General features: G+C 35.4%; 1 protein-coding gene across 4 annotated transcripts in view; it reads right to left on the bottom strand.

Annotated features, from left to right (window-relative positions):
* Positions 1 to 24,500, bottom strand: part of LOC150098707 (uncharacterized) — a 202,021-nt gene that overhangs the window by 157,274 nt on the left and 20,247 nt on the right. For all 4 annotated transcript variants that reach the window (XM_090404840.1, XM_090404843.1, XM_090404842.1 and 1 more), the window contains exons 2-3: positions 22,642 to 24,200; positions 16,903 to 17,268 (exon numbers count right to left, since the gene is read on the bottom strand). In XM_090404840.1, coding sequence (XP_090260966.1) covers positions 16,903 to 17,268; positions 22,642 to 24,073 — 1,798 coding nt within the window. In that variant the 5' untranslated portion in view covers positions 24,074 to 24,200. The remainder of the gene's footprint in view (positions 1 to 16,902; positions 17,269 to 22,641; positions 24,201 to 24,500) is intronic.

Below are 24,500 nucleotides of genomic sequence, written 5' to 3'. Positions count from 1 at the left end.
TAATTTGGTATAGGGTATTAAAAAGGTGAGGGTGAGGATCCTTAGAAGAGTTGAATATGTTTTTTTAATTTTATAGGTGGTTTAACACTTTCATTGCCAAGCTGAAAATTGGAATTTCGTGTGGTGGCCAAATTTTTTTAATTTTTTTATTTAGTTAGCGACGTCTATGCGATAACACGTGATCGGCCGTTTGGTGAGAACTCGCATCGCGTGATATCGCGTGATTGCCAATGAACATGTTAAAAGTGGCATTAAGATTATAATGGGTGTAGAATTCTATTTATTTTTTCTGATAACCCTTTAATGTATGGGATAGCTATGGTTTTACTGTAATCTATATTATATGTATTTTTTGAAGCTTTATATGAAGAACTTTATTGATAGTATTTTTGCTACAGCCATTATTTATAAATGTGTTGCTAATAATTTGTAATTCTTGTTTAAGGGCTTGTTCATCAGAGCAAATTGCTATAGCTCTCTTTTTGAGGGTGTTAATGATTCCAAGTTTTTGCAAAGGGTGTTGAAATGAGTTAGAATGTATATATTGGCCAGTATGTGTAGGCCTGCAGTAGGCAGTGAAGGATAGACTACCTGAGGGAAGACATGTGACCAGTGTATCCAGGAAAGGAAGCGAGTTCTGATTTTCAATTTCAATAGTAAATTGTATGCACTCATGTTGTTTGTTCAGGTGGCTGATGAAGATGTTTAGAGAGGTGCAAGGTGGCCCACCCCAAACATGTGGACAATATTCTAAGGAAGAGGTGAATTTGGGATTTGTACAGAATTAGGCTGGATGGGTGAAAAATAGCATCTTGAGAAGAGAATGCCTAGTTCTTTAAATGCTGAGGAAGTGACTGTTGTGATGTCATTATGCCAGGAGAAAATGGAGATAAATGTGTTAGTACAAGCAGAAAGATCTGATCCTGTCTGATAATTTGTGTATTACTGAGGGCAAGGGTAGGTGAGCTGAGATCCCTTTTGCAAGAGAAAAAGCAAAACTGTGTTTTGGTGGCACAATGAAGGTGACTAGATTGTCCTCACCCTATTGAAGGATGGCATAGAGATCAATATTTAAGGCAGTGGGTGAAAATGATCTTGAAGATTGGAATGTCTAAGCACTGCATGGTTTGTCAAATGAGTAGGGTGAATGGGCAGTACTATCATCAGCAAAGCCTGTGAATAGGATTTCATGTTGATTGAGAATAGGTCAGTTATGTTTAGGTGATAGAATAGAGCTTTGAGGCACTCCTGCATTGGTGACAAAGCTCATGGAAATGGAACCACCTGCCACGACATGTTCAACAACAAGAGAGAAAGCTGACCAGTTTGCTTTGAATGTCAAAGAGAAAGCCAATTACAGAGAATGGACAGTAGATCAAAGGATGGCAAACTGAATATGAAAATGATAAATCCATTAACTTTGTTAAACTTACTAGTTTAGACTTCTATATTAGTACCAAGGTATATCATATACCTACCAATGCTGGAAGGCACAACAGATTCCTGCTTTATGACTGGTAAAAAATTTCTATTATGAACGAATTAAAGGCTGGACCATAGATGTGTACCACAATTACAATGCATATCCTGCTACCGAAGGTTCTGACTGACTGACTGACTAAGATCACAGCACAAAACCAAGATTAAAACATTTTAATTACAAAGCATGATTTCTAATAATTGAATCAACATGGTTTATTTTTGATGTCTGCTATTACTGATTCATCCTTTCTGGAGTTAAATTTTTTCTCCTTTTCTTGTGTTTAACTATTTTTTCCACATATTTTTAACCTTTATACTTTAAATAAAGGTTAAAAATTTAACCTCCAGTTAAATCAGGATGTTAATATGTTAATATTAAACTGTAAAAGTTTAATTCAGAAATGAATTACTTTTATTTAATTCATTTCTGACTTATTTCTTTTATGGTTATTTGGTTTTCTTCTCAATTCTTTAAAATAAATTCATCCATAATAGTGTTGTATATAATTATACTGAATTAAACTTTTACAGTTTAATTCATTTCTGACTTATTCTTTTATGGTTATTTGGTTTTCTTTCCAATTCTTTAAAATAAATTCATCCATAATAGTGCTGTAGATATATAATTATACTGTATTGGTTCAATTATCAGATTTATGAAGATAGAAGCATGAAGTACTGCAATTCCACCTTAAGTATAATTTCAAGGCATGTTTTTCAAAATGCATTATCTATTTCCTAAACAAAATAAGCATGTTATGTTATACTAGAGGGCTCCACCCCCTGACACCTATGGTCCCCCCCCCCCCCCGTGTTCCGGACTGGTAGGCCAGTTCTCCTTGAATTCTGATGACTTGGCACTCAGGGTAGCTCTGAGTGTCAAGTCTTCAAAAGGGGGACTCTGCCCCACTGGTGCATTTCAAAAGAACGTGTAGGATATATTTGCATGAAGAATTGCATATGAAAAAGCTTTGCAGAAGATGGGTGCCTCGCTTGCTCACAGCAGATCAAAAATGCACTCGAGTGAAAATCTCTGAACAGTGCTTGGAGCGTTTTAACAAGAATAAAACTGATTTTGTGCATCGATTTATTACTATGGATGAGACTTGGATTCACCATTACACACCAGAATCCAAACAGCAGTCAAAACAGAGGACAGAAACCAGCTGTTCAATACCAAAGACAAAGTCAGTTCCATCAGCAGGAAAGGTCATGCATCGGTGTTTTGGGATGCTGCTAAAGGTATTTTGTTTATTAATTATCTTGAAAAGGATAAAACAATTAACCAGGAAATATTATTCTGATCTTTTAACCAGATTAGATGAAAAAAATTGTGAGAAAAGAAAAAAACCAGTTTGCAAAAGAAAAAAATCATTTTTTTTTGGCAAAAAATCAAGTGGTTTGGCAATGAAAATTAAGGGATCTGCACTATGAATTGTTGGAACATCCACCCTATTCCCTAGAATTGGCTCCCTCTGACTTCTATCTCCCAAAACTAAAGCTCTTCCTCGCTATTGAAAGTTTTTCTTTGAATCAAGAGGTGATTGCGGCTGTAGAGGGGTATTTTGCAGATCTTACTGAGAACCACTACAGGGATGGGATAATGGCACTGGAGCATCGCTGGAATAAATGTATTAGTCTTAAGGGAGATTATGTTGAAAACTAAAATTAATTTTGAAATTACAGATTTGTTTTTTCATTGTTAGGCCAAGAACTTTTCAGACCACCCTCGTATTTCAATGGCATAGTGTAGTCTACTAATATGGATGTAACACAACCTATACTGTATCCACAATTCATTCTCTCTAGCCATTTTTATCTGAACATTACCATGACTGCAGCATTCCTATTTCCAACCATTTAGACCAAATAACAAAGAAAAAAATACTAGCAAAAGGATACCAGCCATACAATTAAAAACCAAACCATTGAAATATATATATTAAAAAAAACCATATTCCAGAAACTGAAGAGAAACCAACCTTGATTTTCAAAGCAGTGAAATGAAAGTGCAACTTTCAGTCACTCTCGCAATCAGAATCAATCACTGACATTAAACTCTGAGTAGTATATAATTTCAACAATTGTAACTAAACAAAATTGAGTAGTCTCTTACTTTCAATCAGTCAAACTTCTACCTGACAATAAGCTTAACTATTCGAAGCTAACAACACACCACAATGATAATTCAGATTATTAGTTTCTTCTATATTTTTTAAACATTTTGATTTTATTTGACTTTTATGTTCACCATATTAAATTCAATTACTGATCATCTTATTCCTATTCTCATAAAAACTGTGTATAATTTTATTTTAATGCTCACTTGAGTCTTCACTGCTGTTTACATCCAATGATATCACAATATCAAACCTTTCCTCCACGTTTATGACCTCTTGCACCTAAGTCTATATACTTAATTCTTGATCTAAATATATGTTTCAAAAATTAACAAAGTTGATTTTTGGATATTTCATGTATATTGTCCATCATAATCCACCTATATTATGAAAAGTCAGTGTCCTTCCTTCACAACTACAACTCCAAAGTATGTTTCTTCCCTATATATTACAGATAAGTATTTTATTTTAGTGAATATTAGTACTTTTAGTAATTAATTTTGCTTTATTTTACATACTTCAGAGTGTAAAGTTGTGTATGTGTGTGCATGGAAATTTAATACAGAACATCATTTAGGAAACATTTTCAAGATACTGAAGTTGTGTATGAGGATAATGGCAGCTAAGGCTTCCTTGTTCACCGAGTTCAGAATGAGGGATTTTGTACAATGCTGTGCGTGCGTGTGTGTTCCATGTACTTGTTACCAAGAGCGAATGATTGATGGTACGAAACTGAGTGGAGAGAAATGTGCCGGAAATGTTCGGGGTGCAAGTGCTAGAAATGTGAGCCATATGGAACAACCAGTATTAACAATGTAAGAAAAGATGGTAAAAGTATTACAGAAAATTTAGGAGTGAATGACAGTGTGCAAAATATGAATGAGAGCATGAAAGAAGTGGATGAAGGTAATGTGGAAAATGAGGTACAGTAAGGAGTGAAATAGTGCACTTACTTGCTTGCTTGAGCAACCTGGAGAAACGATTCTCATGTGGTACATCAGGAAGGAGAATGAAAGAAAAAGTAAATGAAAAAAAAGTATGAAAGTGCAAGAAACTGGGAGTAAGAAGAAGATAAGAGGTGAACTTAATGAGAAATTCAAGGATGTTAGTGAATCTGTTAGTCTGCAAAGGGAGCAAGTGAAAGAATTGAATGTTTGGGCTGGTACAAATGATTTGAAAGGTAAGAAATATGCAATGAGAGAAGATATGAAAGAGCTGCTGACAGAAGAGAAAAAGAAGAGCAAGAAAGTAAAGACTGTGAGTCTGCTACCTAAGTATGACAGAAGTAAATTCAGAAGAAGGGCTGTGATTGCAAATGAGTCAATAAGAAGATTGTGCAGGAGGAATGTGTGCAGTTTATGGATGTATGGAATGAATTTGATGGACAAAAGGACTTACATAAGCCTGAGGGACTGCATTTTAATGGTTTTTGGAGTTAAATGTTTGGAGAGTGTGTTTCAGTGAGAGGATAGAAGTGCAAACTCAGGGAAAATAGATGCATTAGGGGGGATGCAGTCAAGTGTGGGTTCAGTCACCCATGAGATAAATGAATGTTCCTGTACAGAAATCATTGTGCAATGATGAATGCAGTTTCGAAGATTTCTTGTTGTACTCAGCATATTAAAAAATATCAATGAGAATACAGTAGTAGAACTGGATGACATGTCAACCTGTGTGCTACGTGAATGTGCAAGAGAACTTGCTGTACCACTAATGAAATTGTTCAATCTAAGTCTCAGCTCTGACAAGGTTCAAAGAATAGGGTAAGATAGTTCTTTTACACATAGGTGGTTCCAAAGCAGAAGTAACAAATTGCAGACCCATTAATATCTCAGGAGTGGTAGATAAAGTATTGAAAAAATTGGTTAAAGGTAAAATTGTGCAACGGGTGGATGGGAATAAAATACTCTATCGTGGACAGCTTTGTAAAAGGTAGTTGTTGCCTTAGTAATTTACTAATATTTTATAATAGAGTGATATCAGAATTCAATAAGGAAAATGGCTACACCATGATACTTCTGGACTTTGCAAAGGCATTTGACAGAATACTGTATGGAAGACTATTATAAAAGTTGGAGCAGATAGGAATGGATCTGAAGCATAGCATGGATTTCTGACCCAGACACCAGCACTGAGCAAGTCACAGAAATCATCCACAGCAGAATGAAGGCATTCATCCCCAATTCCATCCAAAATTTCTGTCCACTTTCCAAGCCCTGGTTCAACAGAAGATACATGAAAGAGGTTGAAGAAAAAAATTCAGCTTACTGTAGGTGGCTTGCCTCAAGAACCTCAGCTTCATACTGAGACTTCATTCTGAGCCTATATGAAGCACACAATAAATGTAAATCAACTATCAGCAAATCTAAATCCAACTTCATAAAGGCCAATAGCAGAAAACTCGTCTCTCGTTCAAAACAGTAGCAATGCCTTCTTGATTCTCACAAAAGCCATCAGAAGCAACTTCTTGTTACCCATGCTCCCTCCTTTTTTCACATCCAGATGACAACACTGTTACAGCATCCAAAGAAAAAGTGACTCCCCCCCCCCTCCTAGCATCACACTTTTCCTCTGACATCTGCATAGATGACAAAGGCAAATCACCTCCTTCCATACCAGCAACCAAGCACTGTGGTTGCTGGCATGGAAGGAGGTGCTTTGCCTGTGACCTTTATGCTTCCTGTGACCTTTCAGCAGAAAGACATAAGAAGAATGTTACACAACTTGAACACTACAAAGTTGTCTGGTCCCAATTTCATCTCTCCTATTGAACTCAAACATCGTGCTCCAGAGCTTAACACCTGTCCTCTCTCATCCCTTCAATCTTCTATACTCAGTTGGCACCTATCTCATCTCATGGACACTAGCATATATCCTACCCATTCAAATAAAAAAATAAAAAATAAAAAATAAATTTAAAAAAAGAGAGAGAGACAAAAGCCTACCATCCAACTACTGACCAACTGCCCACCACTGAACACGTGCCATAGAAAGAATCAGACGAATATGTGCTGTCACCCTTGACATTTCCAGGGGTTTCAATTGTGTTTGGCATCAAGGCTTGCTTGGCAAACTGCCTTCATTCAGTCACCCTCTGTTACTGGATTGCCAGCTTTCTCTGTGGTAGTTCAATGCATGTTATGGTGGATGGCACCCTCTCTTTGAGCTTTGCTACCAATGCAGGAGTACCTTAGGGCTCCGTTTTCTCTCACCCACCCCCACCATCTTATACATAAATGATCTACTGTTAATTGCTTTGCCAACAGTACTGCTCTTCATTCATCCTACTAATTTGACAAAAAATGTAGTTCCCAGAAATGCCTAACATCAAGATCTGCAACTAGTACCTTAGACACTAAGGTACTAGTTGCAGTACCTTAGTGTCTAAGGTACTGCAACTAGTACCATACCATCCTTCAGTAGGGGCAAGGATAACCTAGTCACCTTCAATGCTGCCAAAATGCAGTCTTGCCTTTTCTCTCACAAAAGGGATCTCAGATCTTAGCCGGCCTGGTACCCACTCTCCAACCAACAGGTTGTGAGTTGAAATCTTGCTGTGGACATGGATGTTTGTGATTGTCTTTAGGTGGAAGATAAATGTTACTGCCTGGTGCAAGACCATCTCCCTGCTTATTGGAGGCCTGAAGTAGTTTGAAAAAGTTCAATGTTTGGTCTCTAGAGCAGGGTTTGCAGACTCTGTAAAAAATAAATAAATAAAAACAAAAAAAAAAATAGTAATAAATAAATAAAATTCTTAGTCCATCCACCGATGCTTATAATAACCTTCCATGGGTGGGAACCCCAACTAAAAAGTTTACCTTCTCTCATCCTCAGTATTGCACACATCACCAGACAAGATGAACAATCTCTCCTTGGACTGACATTTGCCTCCAGCCTTACCTGGCACAATATCACATCAATAGCTTCCTCAGCTTCTAAAAAACTAGGCATTCTTTTCCACTCAAGAAGCTATTTTATACTCACATATATATATAAATCCAAAATCTGCCCATCTTTATAATACTATTCGTGCATTTGGGGCAGTGCACCTAAATCAACCTTAAAAATTTGTGATGCTCTCCCGAAGAGAGCACTTTGGCTAATAGATAATCCTCCCTCACAGGATCACTTCAATCTATCTCGCAGATTCAACATTTCAGCTCTATGTCTCTTCTACAGATACTTCCATGGCATTGCTCTAGTAAAGTCACAAACATCATTCCTCCACTTGCTGTTAGGCCTGTTAAAACCAGAGCAGCAACTGTCCAACATCTCTTTTCATTACAACTACAAACTCATCAAACCTGCTTCTCCTCTTCCTCATTTATTCCATCTACCTTTGTTCTCTGGAACAGCTTCCCCATAATGTTTCCCAACAATTTCAACCTACAGCTCTTTAAGAATATCAATAGGTATCTTCTTTCTTAATCCTTATCAGTATCACACACACACAACACTGAAGTGCTATAGATTCTTGTAATTCTCGTGTGTGGGATAAATATACAGCAAACAAATTAATCCAAACACTCACATTTTAAAGAAAAATTTTAATTTTGCAGAAAATAAGCACAAAAATTAAACTCCAACTTCACCTAATAGTATATGTGCTTCTCTGTTTCTAAGAAATTCATTAATTCACTTAGGCATAGACTCTACCAACACAGAACACATTTTTCTTATTTCTGAAGCTCAAAACCATACTTTTATAATGGATTGTATTAAGTTTTCCTTTGTACCACAATTTAATTTTCGAAGTCTCTTTTTCACTATGGCCTGCAAATTTTCTATTGGGTTAATGTCACGAGAGTTACCTGGCTACTGAAGCAATAGAATGTTGTGATTTTTTGAGGAACTTTTTCACTTTTTTTGAATTGTGGCATGGAGCAAGATTCTGCTGGAAGATGAGTTCTTTGCCTTTTTGGACCTGTGGGACCACTCTTTTTGCCAATATTTTTAAGTATTGGTTAATTTTCATCATACCATTAACAGGTACAAGTGATCCTGGACCATCATGTGTAAAACAACTGTAGAACATTTTTTAGCTGGATGTTTAGGAGCTTGTTGACAACTGCTGATTGGTTACTCGCTCTCCTTGGACAAAGAAATGGCTCTCATCTGAGAATTGACCTTCTTCACTTCTAAACAGTCCAATCTTTGTACACTTCCCCAATGTAGCCTCTTTTTCTGCACAGCCTTCATTAACAGTTGTTTCTTTTTTGGTCTGTGAGCAGTCTTCCCTGCTTCCAACAATCTTGAAACCATTTTGCTTTTCCTAACTAGTAAACGATCTTGAGTAAGTGTAGTTTTCCTTTTTCGCCCACATTTTCCTTTTCTGTCAGGAGGAAAGGTACTTTTTCTCCTGACAGAAAAGTCTTCCTAAACCTCTTTAAAATCGCATTAACAGTACCCAAACAAACACACACTCATTGTCAACTTGTCTTTGAGTCATGGATGTGTGTGTTGAGAAAGAGTACATATTTTCGAACGCTTTCTTGGAGAGGTATCTATTTTATAGTTACATAAAATGAATGAAACATTATGTCAACTTGTTTACAATATTAAAAACACACAACACTATTAATAAACAGCACTCAACCAAAATAGTGAACTAAAACTGAAAAGAGTAAATCAAAACCAAAATTATTGTGAATTGAAACAAAAACCAAACCAAAACCAAAAACTTGATGAAAATTTGGCTTGTTTGGATTAATTTGTTTGCTTGTTCGCTACGGTATATATATAAAAAGCATAGCACATAAAGAAGAAGAATTAGATAAAATTTTAAATGACGAAAATATAGAAATTGCAGTCCTTACAGAAAAAAAAAAGAAACATAGAGGAACAAAAGAAATGGCTAACTACAATATCATATATAGTTGAGTGGACAAGCAAATACATGCAAAAGCTGGTGTAATGATTTGGATCCATAAATCAATTAAAGCAAAAATAATACATACTATTCCAGTATGTATAATTTCATTATACATACTGGAATGAAAGAATATTAGAAGTGTGATTAAAATTAAATAAAGAAAATTTAACAGTTGTTGGAGTGTATGCTGCCCCTGAAGAAGGAAAAGAAGAAGAAAATGATTATTTTTACAAAGAGTTACAAGAAATATATGAAAAATTAAATAAAACAGACCATATAATTATACCTGGAGATCTTAATGCCAGAATAGGAATGAAAAAAATTAATAATAATATACAAAAATTTGGAGAACCAACAGTAAACAAAAATGGAAAGCGACTCATTGATTATGCAATATATAATAATTTAAAAATAATGAATACATTTTACAAACATAAAAATATACATAAATATACATGGTGTGCAAGAGGACAAAAATCAACAATAGACTACTTTATAGCAAATGAAAAAGCAGCAAACAACCTCTTCCTAGACGTTAAAGTTAGAAGAGGGCTAGAAATTGACAGACATCACTATTTAGTACAGGCAAAACTAAGATTTCCACCAAACTGGCTACAAAAAAATAAACAAACTAGAGAAACAAAATCTAATTACAAAGTAAGACTACTGTAGTAGGCTTAGCCTAGTGGTTACTTCTTAATAAGGTTTGCTAAGCAGAAACCACCGGTGCAGTCCTATTTTTCACATGGGTCTGGATGTCTGATTGGTCAACTGGATTCAGGATTGGCTGTCTGATAGGTATCAGAGAGTTGTGTATGGTGGAGCAATTTCCAGGAGGCAGAGGGTTACAAGTGGGGTCCCACAGGGACTCAGTACTAGGACCTATATTATTTAACCTTTATATAAATGACATAGCCAGTGGATTGCAGGGGGATATTCAGTTGTTTGTGGATGATGCGAAGCTGGGAAGGATTATTAGTAATAGTGCAGATGTGGTAGCCCTGCAAGAGGATTTAAATAAGCTAGATAGAAGAGCAAATGAATGGAGGTGTCAGTTTAATGCAGCAAAATGTAAGGTCTTGAGGTTTGGGAAACATCGATGGGATGCTGCATACTCTATGGGAGGAGTTATACTGGAGGAAGTAGGGGAGACAAGAGATCTGGGGTTGATGATTGATAGAAACCTGAAGTTTAGGGGACATATTGCAAAGGTGGTGAAGGTAACACAGCTGCTATTATGAGAAGGACACTGACCTGCAGAGATAAGAGGGTTATCATTCCGTTGTATAAGTCTCTGATCAGACCACACTTGGACTATTGTTCTCAGATTTGGTCCCCAGGATTTGAAGGGGATAAATTAACTGTGGAAAGGATACAAAGACAGATGACAAAGATGGTTTCAGGACTGTACAAGGATAGTTATGAGGATCGGCTGAGAGAATGTGGACTGCAGAGTTTGGTGGATAGAAGAAGGAGAGGTGATATGATTGAGACTTTTAAACTGTTGAGAGGTGGTTACAGGGTTGACACTGGGGAGTTCTTTCGCTTGGTTGAACAGCGGGAAGGAGTGATGACAAGAGGCCATCCCTGGAAGTTACGAAAGGAAACTGTGAGCAAGAGGGTAAGGAGTGGTTTCTTTGTGTGGAGGGTGGTTGAGCCGTGGAATGCATTGTCTGATGGAGTGGTGGGAACGAGAACGGTCAGTGAGTTTAAAGAGTGGTATGATAGACTTTGTGTTTCTCAGGGGGGGGACCTCCCCTCGATGAGTCTTGACAGACTTTATGTCTTAGGAAGGACCTCCCTCGATGAGTCTTTTGACTCCTTGGAGGCCTGAATAATAATAATAATAAATGATTCAAGTATAAGAAATTTATACCAACAGAGGATTAATAACTACTTAGAAAAAATACAAGAAGATGAAGACATTGAGAAAGAATGGAATAACATAAAAGAAATTATCGCATCAGCAGCATATGAAAGTCTAGGAACACACAAAAAATATCATAAAAATAAAAAATTACATATATGAGACAATGAAATAAAAACAATAATTGAAAATAAAAAGCTGGCTTTTAAAAGATGGTTAAGTTTTAAAAGATGGCCAAAAGAGAAACCAGAAAGAGACACAAAGAAAGATGGGAAAAATTTGTATCATATCTAGAAAATGACATATACAAAATAAGACTCAGTGCATACAAAATAGTAAAACACATGAATGCAGATATAAAAGAAACTGCAAATATAAATTGTGAAATAGATGTAAAAGAATTCTTGGATTACTTTATAGATCTTTGGATAGATAATACTGGCATCAAAAATAATTACACCAGAAACTTACAAAATAACTTAAATGATATGATAACAATGAAAGAATTAAAGGACAACCTAAATAAAATAAAAAAAATGGCAAATCAGCAGGAGAAGATGAGATAAACTCCAAACTGTATAAATTTGCTGGAAAAAAATTTCATTAAAAATTACTAAAATTTTTAAATAAAATATATACAAATGGACAAATACCAATAGAGTGGAATACAAGCATAGTAATACCTATATTTAAAAAAGGGGATAAAACAAAACCTGACAACTACAGAGGTATTAGTTTATTGATTACATGCTGCAAAATATATAGCAGAATACTTAATTAAAAACTAAAAATATACAGTGAAAAAATATTATTAGAATTATTAGAATGTCAAAATGGATTTAGAAAAGGATACTCTACAATGGATACAGCTTTCTGTTTAAAACTATTTTTAGAAAAAATAAGAGAATTTAATTTGGAAACTCATCTTTTGTTTATAGATTACAAAAAAGCATTAAGACAAAGTAAAAAGATATATACTGTTTGATATATTACAAAGAATAAATATACCTAATATTTTACTACATGCAATATTGAATATATATATAAAGATAATGAAATAAAAATAAAAATAAATGAAAAGTTGTCTGAAAAACAATCCATAAACCAAGGAGTAAGACAGGGATGCCCTCTGTCTCCAACACTTTTCAATATTTATATTAATGAGATATTAATACAGTGGAACACCTTAAACAATCAAGATAGAAATTTCCAGGAATAACAAAATAAATACGCTATTCTTTGCAGATGATCAGGTAATAATATGATAAGGAAGACAATTTATAAAGAGCAATATATAATTTAAACATTATAGTAGAACAGTTTGGAATGAAAATTTCCATAGAGAAAAAGACAAAATTAAAAACTTCAAAATTTTTACAGATTATAGGCCTGATAAATAGAACACACAACCCAAATATAGTACAAAAAGAAACATGCTTGAAAATATACAATACTTTAGCAGTGCCCACATTATTATTACGGGCAAATCCACAGAGTCCTTAGACTCGTCGAGGGAGGCCCTAAACATCATATCCACACAACTATTCGATATTCTCACAGTATCTATCATACCTTGCCTTGAACTCACTCACTGTTCATAGCACCCACAACAGACTCTGGCAGCTTATTCCACTCATTTATCACTCTAAAAGTAAAGAACCCAGCTCTAACACCCTTGCCCAGCTTCCATAGATGTCCCCTAGTTCTCCCACCACCAGTCCTGATCTCAAAAATATCCTCTGAATTAATTGTATAGAAAGCCTTCAGCAATTTGAATGTCTCAATCATATCTCCCCTTTTCCCCCTATCAACCAATTTCTGCAACCCACAAATCTTCAACCTGTTCTCGTGAGGTTCATTCCATAGACCTGCTATCATCTTGGTTACTCGCCTCTGGATCCTCTCCACCTCCTCCTCATCAAGAAGAAACCTAGGTGACCAAATCTGGGCACAGTAGTCGAGATGAGGTCTTATCAAGGCTCAGTACAGAGGAACAATAACTTGCTTGTCTCTGCTCATCAAAGTATTTTTCAACAACCAAGTGAGTTGATGAGCTGATTTAGCCACTTTTGCAATGTGCCCCCCTAAACTTCATCTCCCTATCCACCAACACTCCCAAGTCCCTGGCCTCACAATCTCCTGGAGTACACTTCCACCAATGTGGTATACTGCTGCTAATCTTTTCACCCCAAAATGCATAACCTTACATTTTGTCACATTAAATTGACATCCATTCTCCTTAGCCCAGAACTCCAATCTATCCAAATCATCCTGCAAGATTACATCTTCTGCATTCACTATTGCCCTACTCAACTTTGCATCATCAGCGAACAAATGAACTGTTCCTCTTAGATCCTTCCCTATATTGTTAATGAACAAATTTAAACAGTAGTGGTCCAAGAACAGAACCCTGCGGCACACCACTAGTCACAGGCTGTCTTTTGGACTCAACTCCTGAATAAACTATTCTCTGATATCTCTCCATCAACCACCCATCTATCCATCTCACCAGCCCTATATCCATTACCATATGTTGCAGTTTACAGATTAGAATTCCATGTGGTATCCTGTCAAAGGCCTTAGCCAGGTCCAGCAGTATCACTGTAAACCCATTACCCTTATCCAGTTCAGCCATCACTGTGTTATAAAACTTCAGCAAAGTTACCGAGGCATGATCTATCCTTCACAAAGCATTGCTGTCCCCTGTACAGTATCTCATTTTCATCAATCCATTCCTGTAATTTTCCCTTGACTACTTTCTCCAAGACCTTGACAACGACTCCTGATATGCTGATCGGTCGGTAATTTGCAACCATGGTCTTGGATCCTCCTTTATGCAGTGGACCTATTTTCCCCCTCTTTCCACACCTTCGGGACTAAACCAGACCCAAGACTCAGATTAAACATGGTCAAGGGCACTGATAATTCTTTAGCCGCTTCACGTAAGACCCGTGCCGGTATACCATCTAATCCCACAGATGTATTCACATTAAAGTTCTGTAATAGACTATTCACCTCCACTTCATTCATCACAATTCCCATATAAACTAATGGTTCCTTCATTCTTTCAATGTCACTACCTGGATGATATTATTATTATTATTACATCACACCTCCCGGGAGTCCAAAAATTCATTGAGGGAGGGCATCTAACAGGGAGGGATATACTCTTGCAAAGTGCTCGCTCAGTAATTCCACTATATCGACTGATTCAGTGACCTCCTTACTATCGGCATTCCTTAAAATCATTCTGTCGTGTACAGTTTTGTTTTGCTTGCAGCATATTGAAAGAACTATTTGGGATTCTCTTTAGCTTGCATAGCTAGTTTCCTTTCATAATCCACTTTTGCTTTTTTTTACCACACTCGTTACCCTTCTGGCCTGCGCTTTATACCGTTCGTGTTCCCGCAGGTCACCTTTCTCTTTAAATTCGTTCCACAGTTGTTTCTTTTTTTGCGGCTCAAGCTTAATAGTGTTATTCATCCATTTAACCCCTACTTGTTTTACTATTCGGACCCTAGGTATACAATTAGCCATAACCTCCTGTAAATGCTCCTTGTCATACTTGCCAGCACAGTAATTCCACATATACCCTGTCTTAATCGAAAATTCCATACCTTTAGTCACCTCCCAGGTCAAGCCCTTATGATCACTCTCACCAATAGGTGACAACATGGTTATATTCATTACAGTCAAATTCTCAGATGCTATTACTAGGTCAAGCACTCTCAAACCCCTATTATTTTCAATTACATGCTATCTCAGATAGTTATCCCTTAATAATTGAATAAAATCCAGTTTCTTCCTCACATGTGTCCTCTCCTCCTTCCAATCAATGTTACCCATAGTTGAAATCCCCCATAATAATTACCCTCCTTCCACTCATTTCATCAATTTATTTATGCATACTATCTCCACCATCTATTCTATCATCTGGTCTATAGCAGCACCCCCAACTGTATATTTTGTTCTGCCAGTCACAATCTCACACCAAATAGCCTCAAATGAGCTCTTTTAACTATCCTGCAATACAACTTCAATTCTCCTTGGCTGCAGTTCATCAGCTATCATCAATAACACTCCTCCACCCATTTTATTCTCTCTGTCCCTCCTAAACACACTATAACCTACACATTCTATCCCACTAACTATGTCATCTTCTGCCAGCAATGTTTCAGTAATGCCAATAACCTGTGGCCAGGAAGAGCCAATCAAGGCCAAAAATTCTTCTTTCTTGTTCCTAATACTCCTGGCATTAGTATACATGAAATGCAGAGGTCCCTTTGTCCCATCCCTATCTTGATGCGTTATTCTAACTATCCCATTCCGATTTCTTGTCCTTAGTACTGGCTCGGGTACGTTATATACATTCTTACACTCAACTGTCTCACTGATGTCTGCATATCCACCCCCCCCTCCTTGGTAGTTCTAGTTTCCCTGGTTCTGCACATCCATTTTCACTTCATTCAGCAACACTTTTTCTAGTCTCCACACACCAAATCCATTCAAATGCAGGCCATCCATCTTGTATAAATCCTTTGGCCCATCAAACTCATTCCACATGTCCACGAATTCCACACCACACCGTCTGCATAACCTGTGCATAAAGTCATTTGCGATTATGGTCCTTCTTCTAAACTCCTCTCTGTCGTACTGCGGGCAACGGACTCACCATCCTAACTCTGTCACTCTTTTCTTTCACTACCTTTAACAATACTTTAAAGTCCTCTCTCAAAAAAAATTTATCTCCTTTCAATTCATTCATACCTGCCACAACTATCAAATCTTTCACCCTCTGTTTTTGCACTCTAATACTATCACTAATATTATATGGTTATATAATATATTATATATAATGTATTAGATATTAGATATAAATTAGAAATTAGATATAAATAATGTATTATATCATTATATGGCAGTGAAATTTGGACAATAAACAAGATAAACAAAGAATAAAAACAAGTGAAATGAGATTAGGAACGAAGACATTTTAAAAGAACTAAAAACAAAATCGATAGAAGAAAAACTAAACAATTATAAACAAAAATGGATTGAACATGTAAACCGAATGGCCAACACCCGACATCCTAAGCAAATACTAAAATGTAAGCCAACTGGAAAGAGAAGGCAGGGGTAGACCTCAAAAAAGGATATTGGATGGATAATAAGACTGGAACCAATATGGTATATACCCGTAATTAGAGTTATGATGATAATGGTATTTTAGTAAACAGCCATGATTCCTTTGCAAATCATTAACTGTGAGTATTCTTTGGTCTGAAAGTAATCCCACAACAGGCACTGTTCAGGAAATTTCCACATTACCATTATGTAAAAAAAAAACAAATTTTCTGTTACACTAGAAAATTGCATGGTCATATTGCAATTTGTTTTTGTGACCATGCAATGCAGCTTAGATGCAAAATATTGCCTGATTCTAACACATGAAAAAAACTAATGCATATATTATAATTTATATACATACAGATTTATCACAATTTCCTACCAAATGCCTAATTTAAAGATAGATATAAATCCAATATAAACAGTTAACTTACCTAAATCTAGTTTCACTTTCTTTACTGCAACCTGATCTTCTGAAGAGGAATCTTCACTAGTGCAAGGTTTTTTTTTCTTTCCACTTCTTTTCCTATCTGAATTTGCAATAGCATCAAAGCCCATGTTTTCCTGAAGTTCTTTGGGATGAGTAACATCATCATCTGGAAGGCTGTCAGCATCATTTGAAGAAACTGATTCTTTATCCTCCTCTAAAGAAATTTCAATAACTTTCGGAGGAGATTCAATTTTATTTACAGAAGGAACACTGCTGACTTGTAATACAGCGGAGATGCTAGCATCTTCCTGCAGCTTATCTGCTGGGCTATGAAGGCTGTCATCTTTACAAGTTTTATCTTTTTCATCACCTTAAATAAAAATGAATGAGAAATTAATAATGCAACTGCAGATTTCATTTCCATAAAGAATATTCTTTTGAATTCATTTATTTTTTATTATAATTCTTTCCCTATACCAAATAAGTTTTATTCATTCTGAAAATTGATTTGCAACAATACTGCAAATCAGCAGTAACAGATAAATCAGCTAAATTCAAGAAAATAAAGCAACAAAAAAGAAGTCAATTGAAGAAAAGAAAATCATTTATACTGCTATGATATACGAGTGCAGCACAAACCGGAAGCAGATCTTCCGCTTACCCAAATCTTTGCGGATGATAGTGCGCACCGTGTTTGCTAATGCCCAATTCTTCCGCCAGCAATCGTAGTCAGTCACCGATCTCGTGCCAGCATTTGTCACACTCGCTCGATCATGTCTGGGGTTCTGCTTGTCGATGGCCGACCCGAACGTGGCTCATAATCAGTCGTTTCCTTCCCGTAGCAAAAGTGTTTGAACCAGTTGTAAACATATTTTCTGCTCACGGCTTCTGTCCCATACACTTGAACCAACATTTCGTGTGTCTCCGTTGCCATTTTCGACAATTTGTAGCAAAACTTGATGTTCACTCGTTGCTCCATTGCACTGGCCCTGCCTCTCACACTGACTACGTTTGACTGCCCGCAGCAAGTTTACCCTGACGATCACGTGTACTCCACGCTAGGTGGCGCTGTCTCTGGATAGTCGTGTGCATGTGAGTGCACCTGGCCCATGTTGCCGTTGAGATATTGGACCATTCACCGAACTCTTTGCAAAATCATGTTGTGCGTGCTTTCAGAGGCATTTCCCTGACAAATTATGCAATTTTGTGTGAATCTCATTAATTTGTTCTCTATTCTGCACTTCCTTAAAAAGGATATATTTACATAGAAATCTCATAAAAAAGAAAGAGAGGAGCATTGAAAGAAAGGAATATGCATATCCAATATAAAACAGTATTAGATATTTATATGCCTATTTATATATGATGTTTGCAGAATAGAGAACAAATTAATGAGATTCACACATAAATTGCATAATTTGTCAGGGAAATGCCTCAGAAAGCGTGCACAACATAATTTTCAAAGACCAGGTGAATATAACATATATCATAGCAGTATAAATGATTTTCTTTTCTTCAATAGACTTCTTTTTTGTTGCTTTGTTTTCTTGAATGTAGCTGATTTATCTGTTATTGTTGATTTGCAGTATTGTTGCAAATCAATTTTCAGAATAAATAAAACTTATTTGGTATAGGGAAAGAATTATAATAAAGAACAAATGAATTCAAAAGAATATTCTTTATGGAAATGAAATCTGTAGTTGTGTTATTAATTTCGAATTTTGAAACTCAAGTTTTAAAAGTGACCAAGAGCTTAAGTGAGTAAGAATTTGACATGATGATACTCTTCAATACTTATGTGATTAAGCTATTCTTCAATATCTAGATTAATTAAACTGATGAAAAATTCAGAAAGAATAGGATATTAATCCTACATCCTAAAAAAAATATTTGGTCTTTTTAAAGTAATGAAATCTATATATGTTAAAAGCAAGTTCCCAAATAACACTAAAAAGAATATATATATATATATATATATATATCATTCCTGAAAAGTGGAATAAAATGTTTAGGTATAATCGTAGGATACATGTGATTCACACAATACTGCGAGCAGAAAACTAGGTCTAAACTACTGTTAGAGTTCATATGGTTGTAAGTGGGAAAAAACACTATACAAGTTAATTAGTTTGCAATATGCCCTCTTAATTTCAACTCCCTATCTGCTAACACCCTGAAATTCCTAGCTTTAACAATTTCCTGAAGTGCAGCTCCATTAATACAGCTAGTAATTTTTTCTGGCCATACTGTAACAACCTATTTAAGTTATTCTGCATCACTTTGATTTGCTATTATGCTACCCAATTTTTCATTATTATTATTATTATTATCAGATCTCAATGGAGTCAAGAGATTCATTATGGAAAGTCACACTCTCACATGCACATCTCATCATACCTTGACTTAAATGCATTCACTACCTCTGCACTGACCACCCTTTCAGGCAATGCAGTCCAATTATCCACCATCTTGTTCTTTCTTCCATTATCTATGTGGATGATGATGCCGAATGAACTCTTTCCACTTCTCTCTGTCCCGGTAGAGTCCAAAAAATTCTGCCCAGTTTGGTGTAGCTTGTTGTGATTTGGTTTTCAGGTCCTCTTTTATTTTGTCTATCCATCTAATTCTGGGCCGTCCTTTGGATCTTTTACCTTCCATCGTTGTATTCAGGGCTTTAGATGGTAGTCTTTCTGTTCCCATTCTGGTCACATCGCCAAACCATCGCAGTCTTCTTTCTTGGATTTTGTCTATTATTATTATTATTTCTTGTTTTAGTCGTTTCCTTATGTCTTCGTTTCTTAGTCGATCCAGCAGAGATACTCTAAGTAATCTTCTTAGCCAACCCATTTCAGTAACTAATAATTTTTTCTCTTCAGCCTTTTTGAGATTCCAGCATTCACTCCAGGAAGTGAATGCTGGAATATTGGGAGTATTGGGAGGACCACTGTTTCATAGATTCTTACTTTTGTTACTTGTTTGATGTCTCTTGACTTCCATATTTTATTAAGTCATCCAAAAGTTTCGGATGCTTAACTGATTCGTCTGTTTATATCTTTTACATCATCTTTACATATCATCCACCATTCTCCATGTAAAAATCCTGCTCCTCACCCCCTCCTTATATGTCTTTCAAGGAAAACGAGACTAAATATCCATGATTCTTTTGCAAATCATCAACTGTGAGTATTCTTTGGTCTAAAAGTAATTCCCACAACAAGCACTGTTCAGGAAATTTCCACATTACCATTATCTAAAACCAAACAACATTTTCTGTTACACTAGAAAATTGCATGGCCATATTGCAATTTGTTTTTGTGACCATGCAATGCAGCTTAGATGCAAAATATAGAGACTATCCTTGTTAGAGGGATAGCCTCATGCACATTAATCTGGTAATTAACCCTTACTCAGAAGTAGTAGTCTCAAAAGGAGACCACCATCACCCCTGAGTGGAGTCTTCTTTATGTAATGCAACTATTTTGCCCCTCCTTCCACACAATTTGAATTGTACCAAAGCTGAGACACTGCTTAGTCAGTGGCAATGCCAATTAATTTGCATGTTGGCAAATACAGCCATGGGATTTTTAATATATATATATATATATATATATATATATATATATATATCCAAAAAAAAATCACACAACCTATAGCAGATTTATGCTATATGTCTTGTGATTTTTAATCTCTTTCCTCACACACTTATGTGGGGAGGGGGCAAGGGATTAAGATGAAAGGAGGAATATTGTCATTTTGTTTGAACCACTGAAGGTTGTATTCTTTAGGGAAAGCTGTTCCAAAGAAGATAAGAAGGTGGAATGAAGGAGGAGGAGAAAGTGAATTTGGTTAGGTGAATTTCAAGATTATGAAAGTGTTGGTTAACAGTGGCTCTTGTTCTAATGATTTTGGATTAAAGTGGAGGAATAACAGCATCATGAAATGTCCATGAAAGCATCAGAGAAGAGGCACAAGACAGAAACTAAAAGTCGATGAGAGAAGGGTCATTAATTAAATGGATTGATATACTTCTTCTGCACATATTGGTGCAATCTTAGCAATGTATTTTTTATGCTTCTGGAGAGGATGTTAAGAGTTCCATCCAAAACAGGCCAACGTGCAGGCACATGGCACTTGAATACATTCCTAAGTGTGTTAAATTTAGGATGAAATTTGTCCTCCCTCGTAAAATTATATTTATATAGAAGTTTTGCTTTGCTAACAATAAAAATTCAGTAACAGACAAATTTTACAATGAATTAGAGTAGGTGTTCTTTTCTACTTAACGCTATTTTTCATTAATGTATAGCTGCTAACATTACACAAATCCTAAATATAACCAAATTTAAAATAATACTGATCTCATATTTGGGATGGTGCACCAAAAACTTCCTTAAAAAGGAAGTATGGGACTTTTGGGGAAAGGGGGGGGGGGAGAAGGAGGTATTTTCAGAGGCACTATTATGCTAAATTAGTTTCCATCAATCCATCTTTAAAAGGACATGACGATTGCTAGTGAAAATCCATTTGGTCCAGGTTCTAATAAACAAACTTCTCATCTTCCTCTTCAATTCTGTTTACTTTTATCTTCTGAAATAGTCCTTTTCATAGTGTTTTCCCCAAGGATTACAACCTCCACTGTTCAAGCAACATATCAGTATGTTACTTCTGTTTCATTACCTTACTCTGGTACAGCAATGATGTGTTATAGGCTCTTCAATCACTGTCTTGCTCTCATGCATGTGTAGGGAGGAATATTGAAAATTTAAAAAAAATAATTAGTTGACTTAGAAAAAAAACTAACTTGTTTTATAGGATCAAATAAATCTGCTGGGTGGTTGATTTCTGAACAGACTTGGATAAGCAATGGTATGTCTGTCAATTATATACATGAAGTTGGAAGTTATTTACTGAGATAGGGTAAATACCAAATTTATAAATGAATGTACAGAAGTTTTTTTTTTTTTAATGGAATAATATAGTCCCCCCCTCCAAGAAAAACTAAAAATCTAGAGCAACTTCTAACCCTTAACCAAAAGTTGATTTAAGAGTTAGATAATCCAGGAGTCCTACTCTAGAAATCAAATATACTACTTTTTTCCAACACATTTCACATCGAGCAAAGTGATGGTCTCATATCATACAATGCAATGAATTTCAAACACCTAAAGGCTTTCACATGCAGTAATGACACACAGCAGGATTAAAACCCAAACCTTGTTTATTACAAACTGGAGATGCTACATGCTTAGTTAGCCAGTCATGGAGAAGTAATGTGATCTATGAAGTTTAGTAAAAGCACTAAAAATGTATTTCGAATACTAGCTTTCAAAAAGTACTTCCAGTACTTGTCTGTATAGTTTTGTGAATGTACAAGTTTTTTAAATAGCATTTGTATTACTTCAGTTTTGAAAACTGGGCATTTTTTTTAACAGTACAGCATACTTTTAGCATAAAGTATAAAGTGCATATCCTGCAAATACATGTTATAACAATCATACATAGTGAAAAATTTATTTAGACACAACACACTTGTTAGAATAATTACTTTACTTATCATTAAGAAAGTAACATTCTTATTCTTAATGATAAGTAAAATAATTATTCTAACACGTGTGCTGTGTCTCCATAAATTCTTCACTATGAATGCCAACCACCGTGTAACCTTAAAAGAATATAACAAGATTTCACTGTATACAGTTCAGGTTAATAAAAACAAAAATTCCTTTAAATATATTCAACTTACCCTTTATCAAGGTACTTTCAGTTGCGATGAAGAGTTCATCACCTTTGCTGATCTTGTTTTTATTTTTAACATAACTGTCTTTTTTATCTTTGATATCTACATCCTCAAGTTTTATAGCAGTATCTGTTTCATCTTTTATAAAATTATCCTTTATATCTTTGATATCATCATCATCATGATCCTTTTCATTTTTGATTGTGTCAATCTTTTCATCTTTGATAGCAGCATTATCTTTTTCCTCACTGATGATGTTATCTTTGATAATCACACTGTCCACTTGGTCAGAATCCTCGTTGTCGTTTTTGTCAACATGTTTCACACTAATATCTTCATGTTTTTCACTCTTATCTTCATTATGTTTTAGGTGTGAAATCTGATTTGTGACAGACAATTCATTCATCTCAGATATGTCAGATACACAGCTGTCTTTAATGCTCACATCTTTGTTTGACATGCAGACATCGTTATCATTCTGTTTCTGTTCTTCGTTACTTCTAATAGCACTACTTTGATCTTCAACATCCATGTCATCATTATCCAAATCCTTATTTTCTACATCTCCTCCCATAGCAATATCTTCATTCCCAACATCTTCAATATTTGTATTTGCATGTTCTAGATCTTTATTTCTGAGAGAATGTTTATCTTTGTTTAAAATGTCTCCAGTCTGAGCTAGTTCATTTTTAGTTCTTATACCTTCAAGAGATTCCTCTGAATTTTTAACAAACTTTTCACTTCTGATGGGTATGTTACTAACATCTGCTGAAATTTTGTTTTTGATTGTGATGTCTTCATTTTGCACATCATTTTCAATGATTTTGATTGTCATATCTTGGAGTTCAGTAGTCACACAACTGGTATCAAGAGAGGATACCTTTTCTTCCTTGCATTCCTCTTCCAAATCCTTCTCTAAAGATATTTTAGAACAATTATTCAAATTCTGGATTTCAATAGTTTCTTTCTTTTCATTAGAACAAGTACTATTAACTAAGCTTTGATCATGTGATTCATCATCACCATCTTCATCAGACAAAATCAGTACAAATTCCCTGGGATCACTCTGCTGAGAAGCTGATGAAACTATTCTGCTCTCTTTAGCATCTTCATCTTCTGATGCTGCTTCTCTTTCTTCCCAATCTGAGGGTTCTTCCTCTTCAGGTTTAGATACATCTTCTACAAGACTTTCTTCATCTTCTGGAATACGATGAACAGTTTCCTCCTCTTCCTCTTCATCTTCTATCTGCAGCTTATCGTCAGAATCTTCATTGCTATCTATAAAAGTTAAATCCTTTCTTATGTTCTCTAAAACTTTTTCATGTTCCTTAACTAATGGCAAAGTTCCAGTGCTAGTTTTCACTGTGTTGGAATCCTGCGATTTTTCAGTTAGGGGATATTCCAACTTTGGACTAGTCTTTTCACTTTTTTCCATCATGACAAATATAAATATATATTTAATTTCATTTTGCTTTATTATTTTTATAATGAATTTTAAAAGATAACCAAAAAAAAATATTTAAACGACATTCCATAAATCTGATGCTGATATGACACATGCACACCTGAAACAGAAATAAAAAAATATTACGATGGTACATAGAGAATACTGTACATAAACAGTTTATTAAATGTGTACATTCCAATTTTTTTTTTTTTTTTTTTGACAACAGCAAATCTCATTCTAGTAATGTAAAGTCATAGTTATGCTTTCAAATAATCCTTTAATTTGATAAAGAAATCCTGTTATGTACATTTCTGAATGATAGTCTGAAGTGTTGAAAACAACCTTGTGCTTACATGAGAAATGATGTCCACTAGCATATCTGAATGTGCTCCAAGATTTCAAAAAAATAGGATGGAAG

The sequence above is a fragment of the Typopeltis vanoorti genome, chromosome 15 (assembly GCF_054136105.1).
Source record: "Typopeltis vanoorti isolate ZY-2024b chromosome 15, IOZ_Tvanoo_1.0, whole genome shotgun sequence".
NCBI classification, from domain to species: Eukaryota; Metazoa; Arthropoda; class Arachnida; order Uropygi; family Thelyphonidae; genus Typopeltis; species Typopeltis vanoorti.
This window is presented reverse-complemented; position numbering and strand designations above follow the sequence as displayed.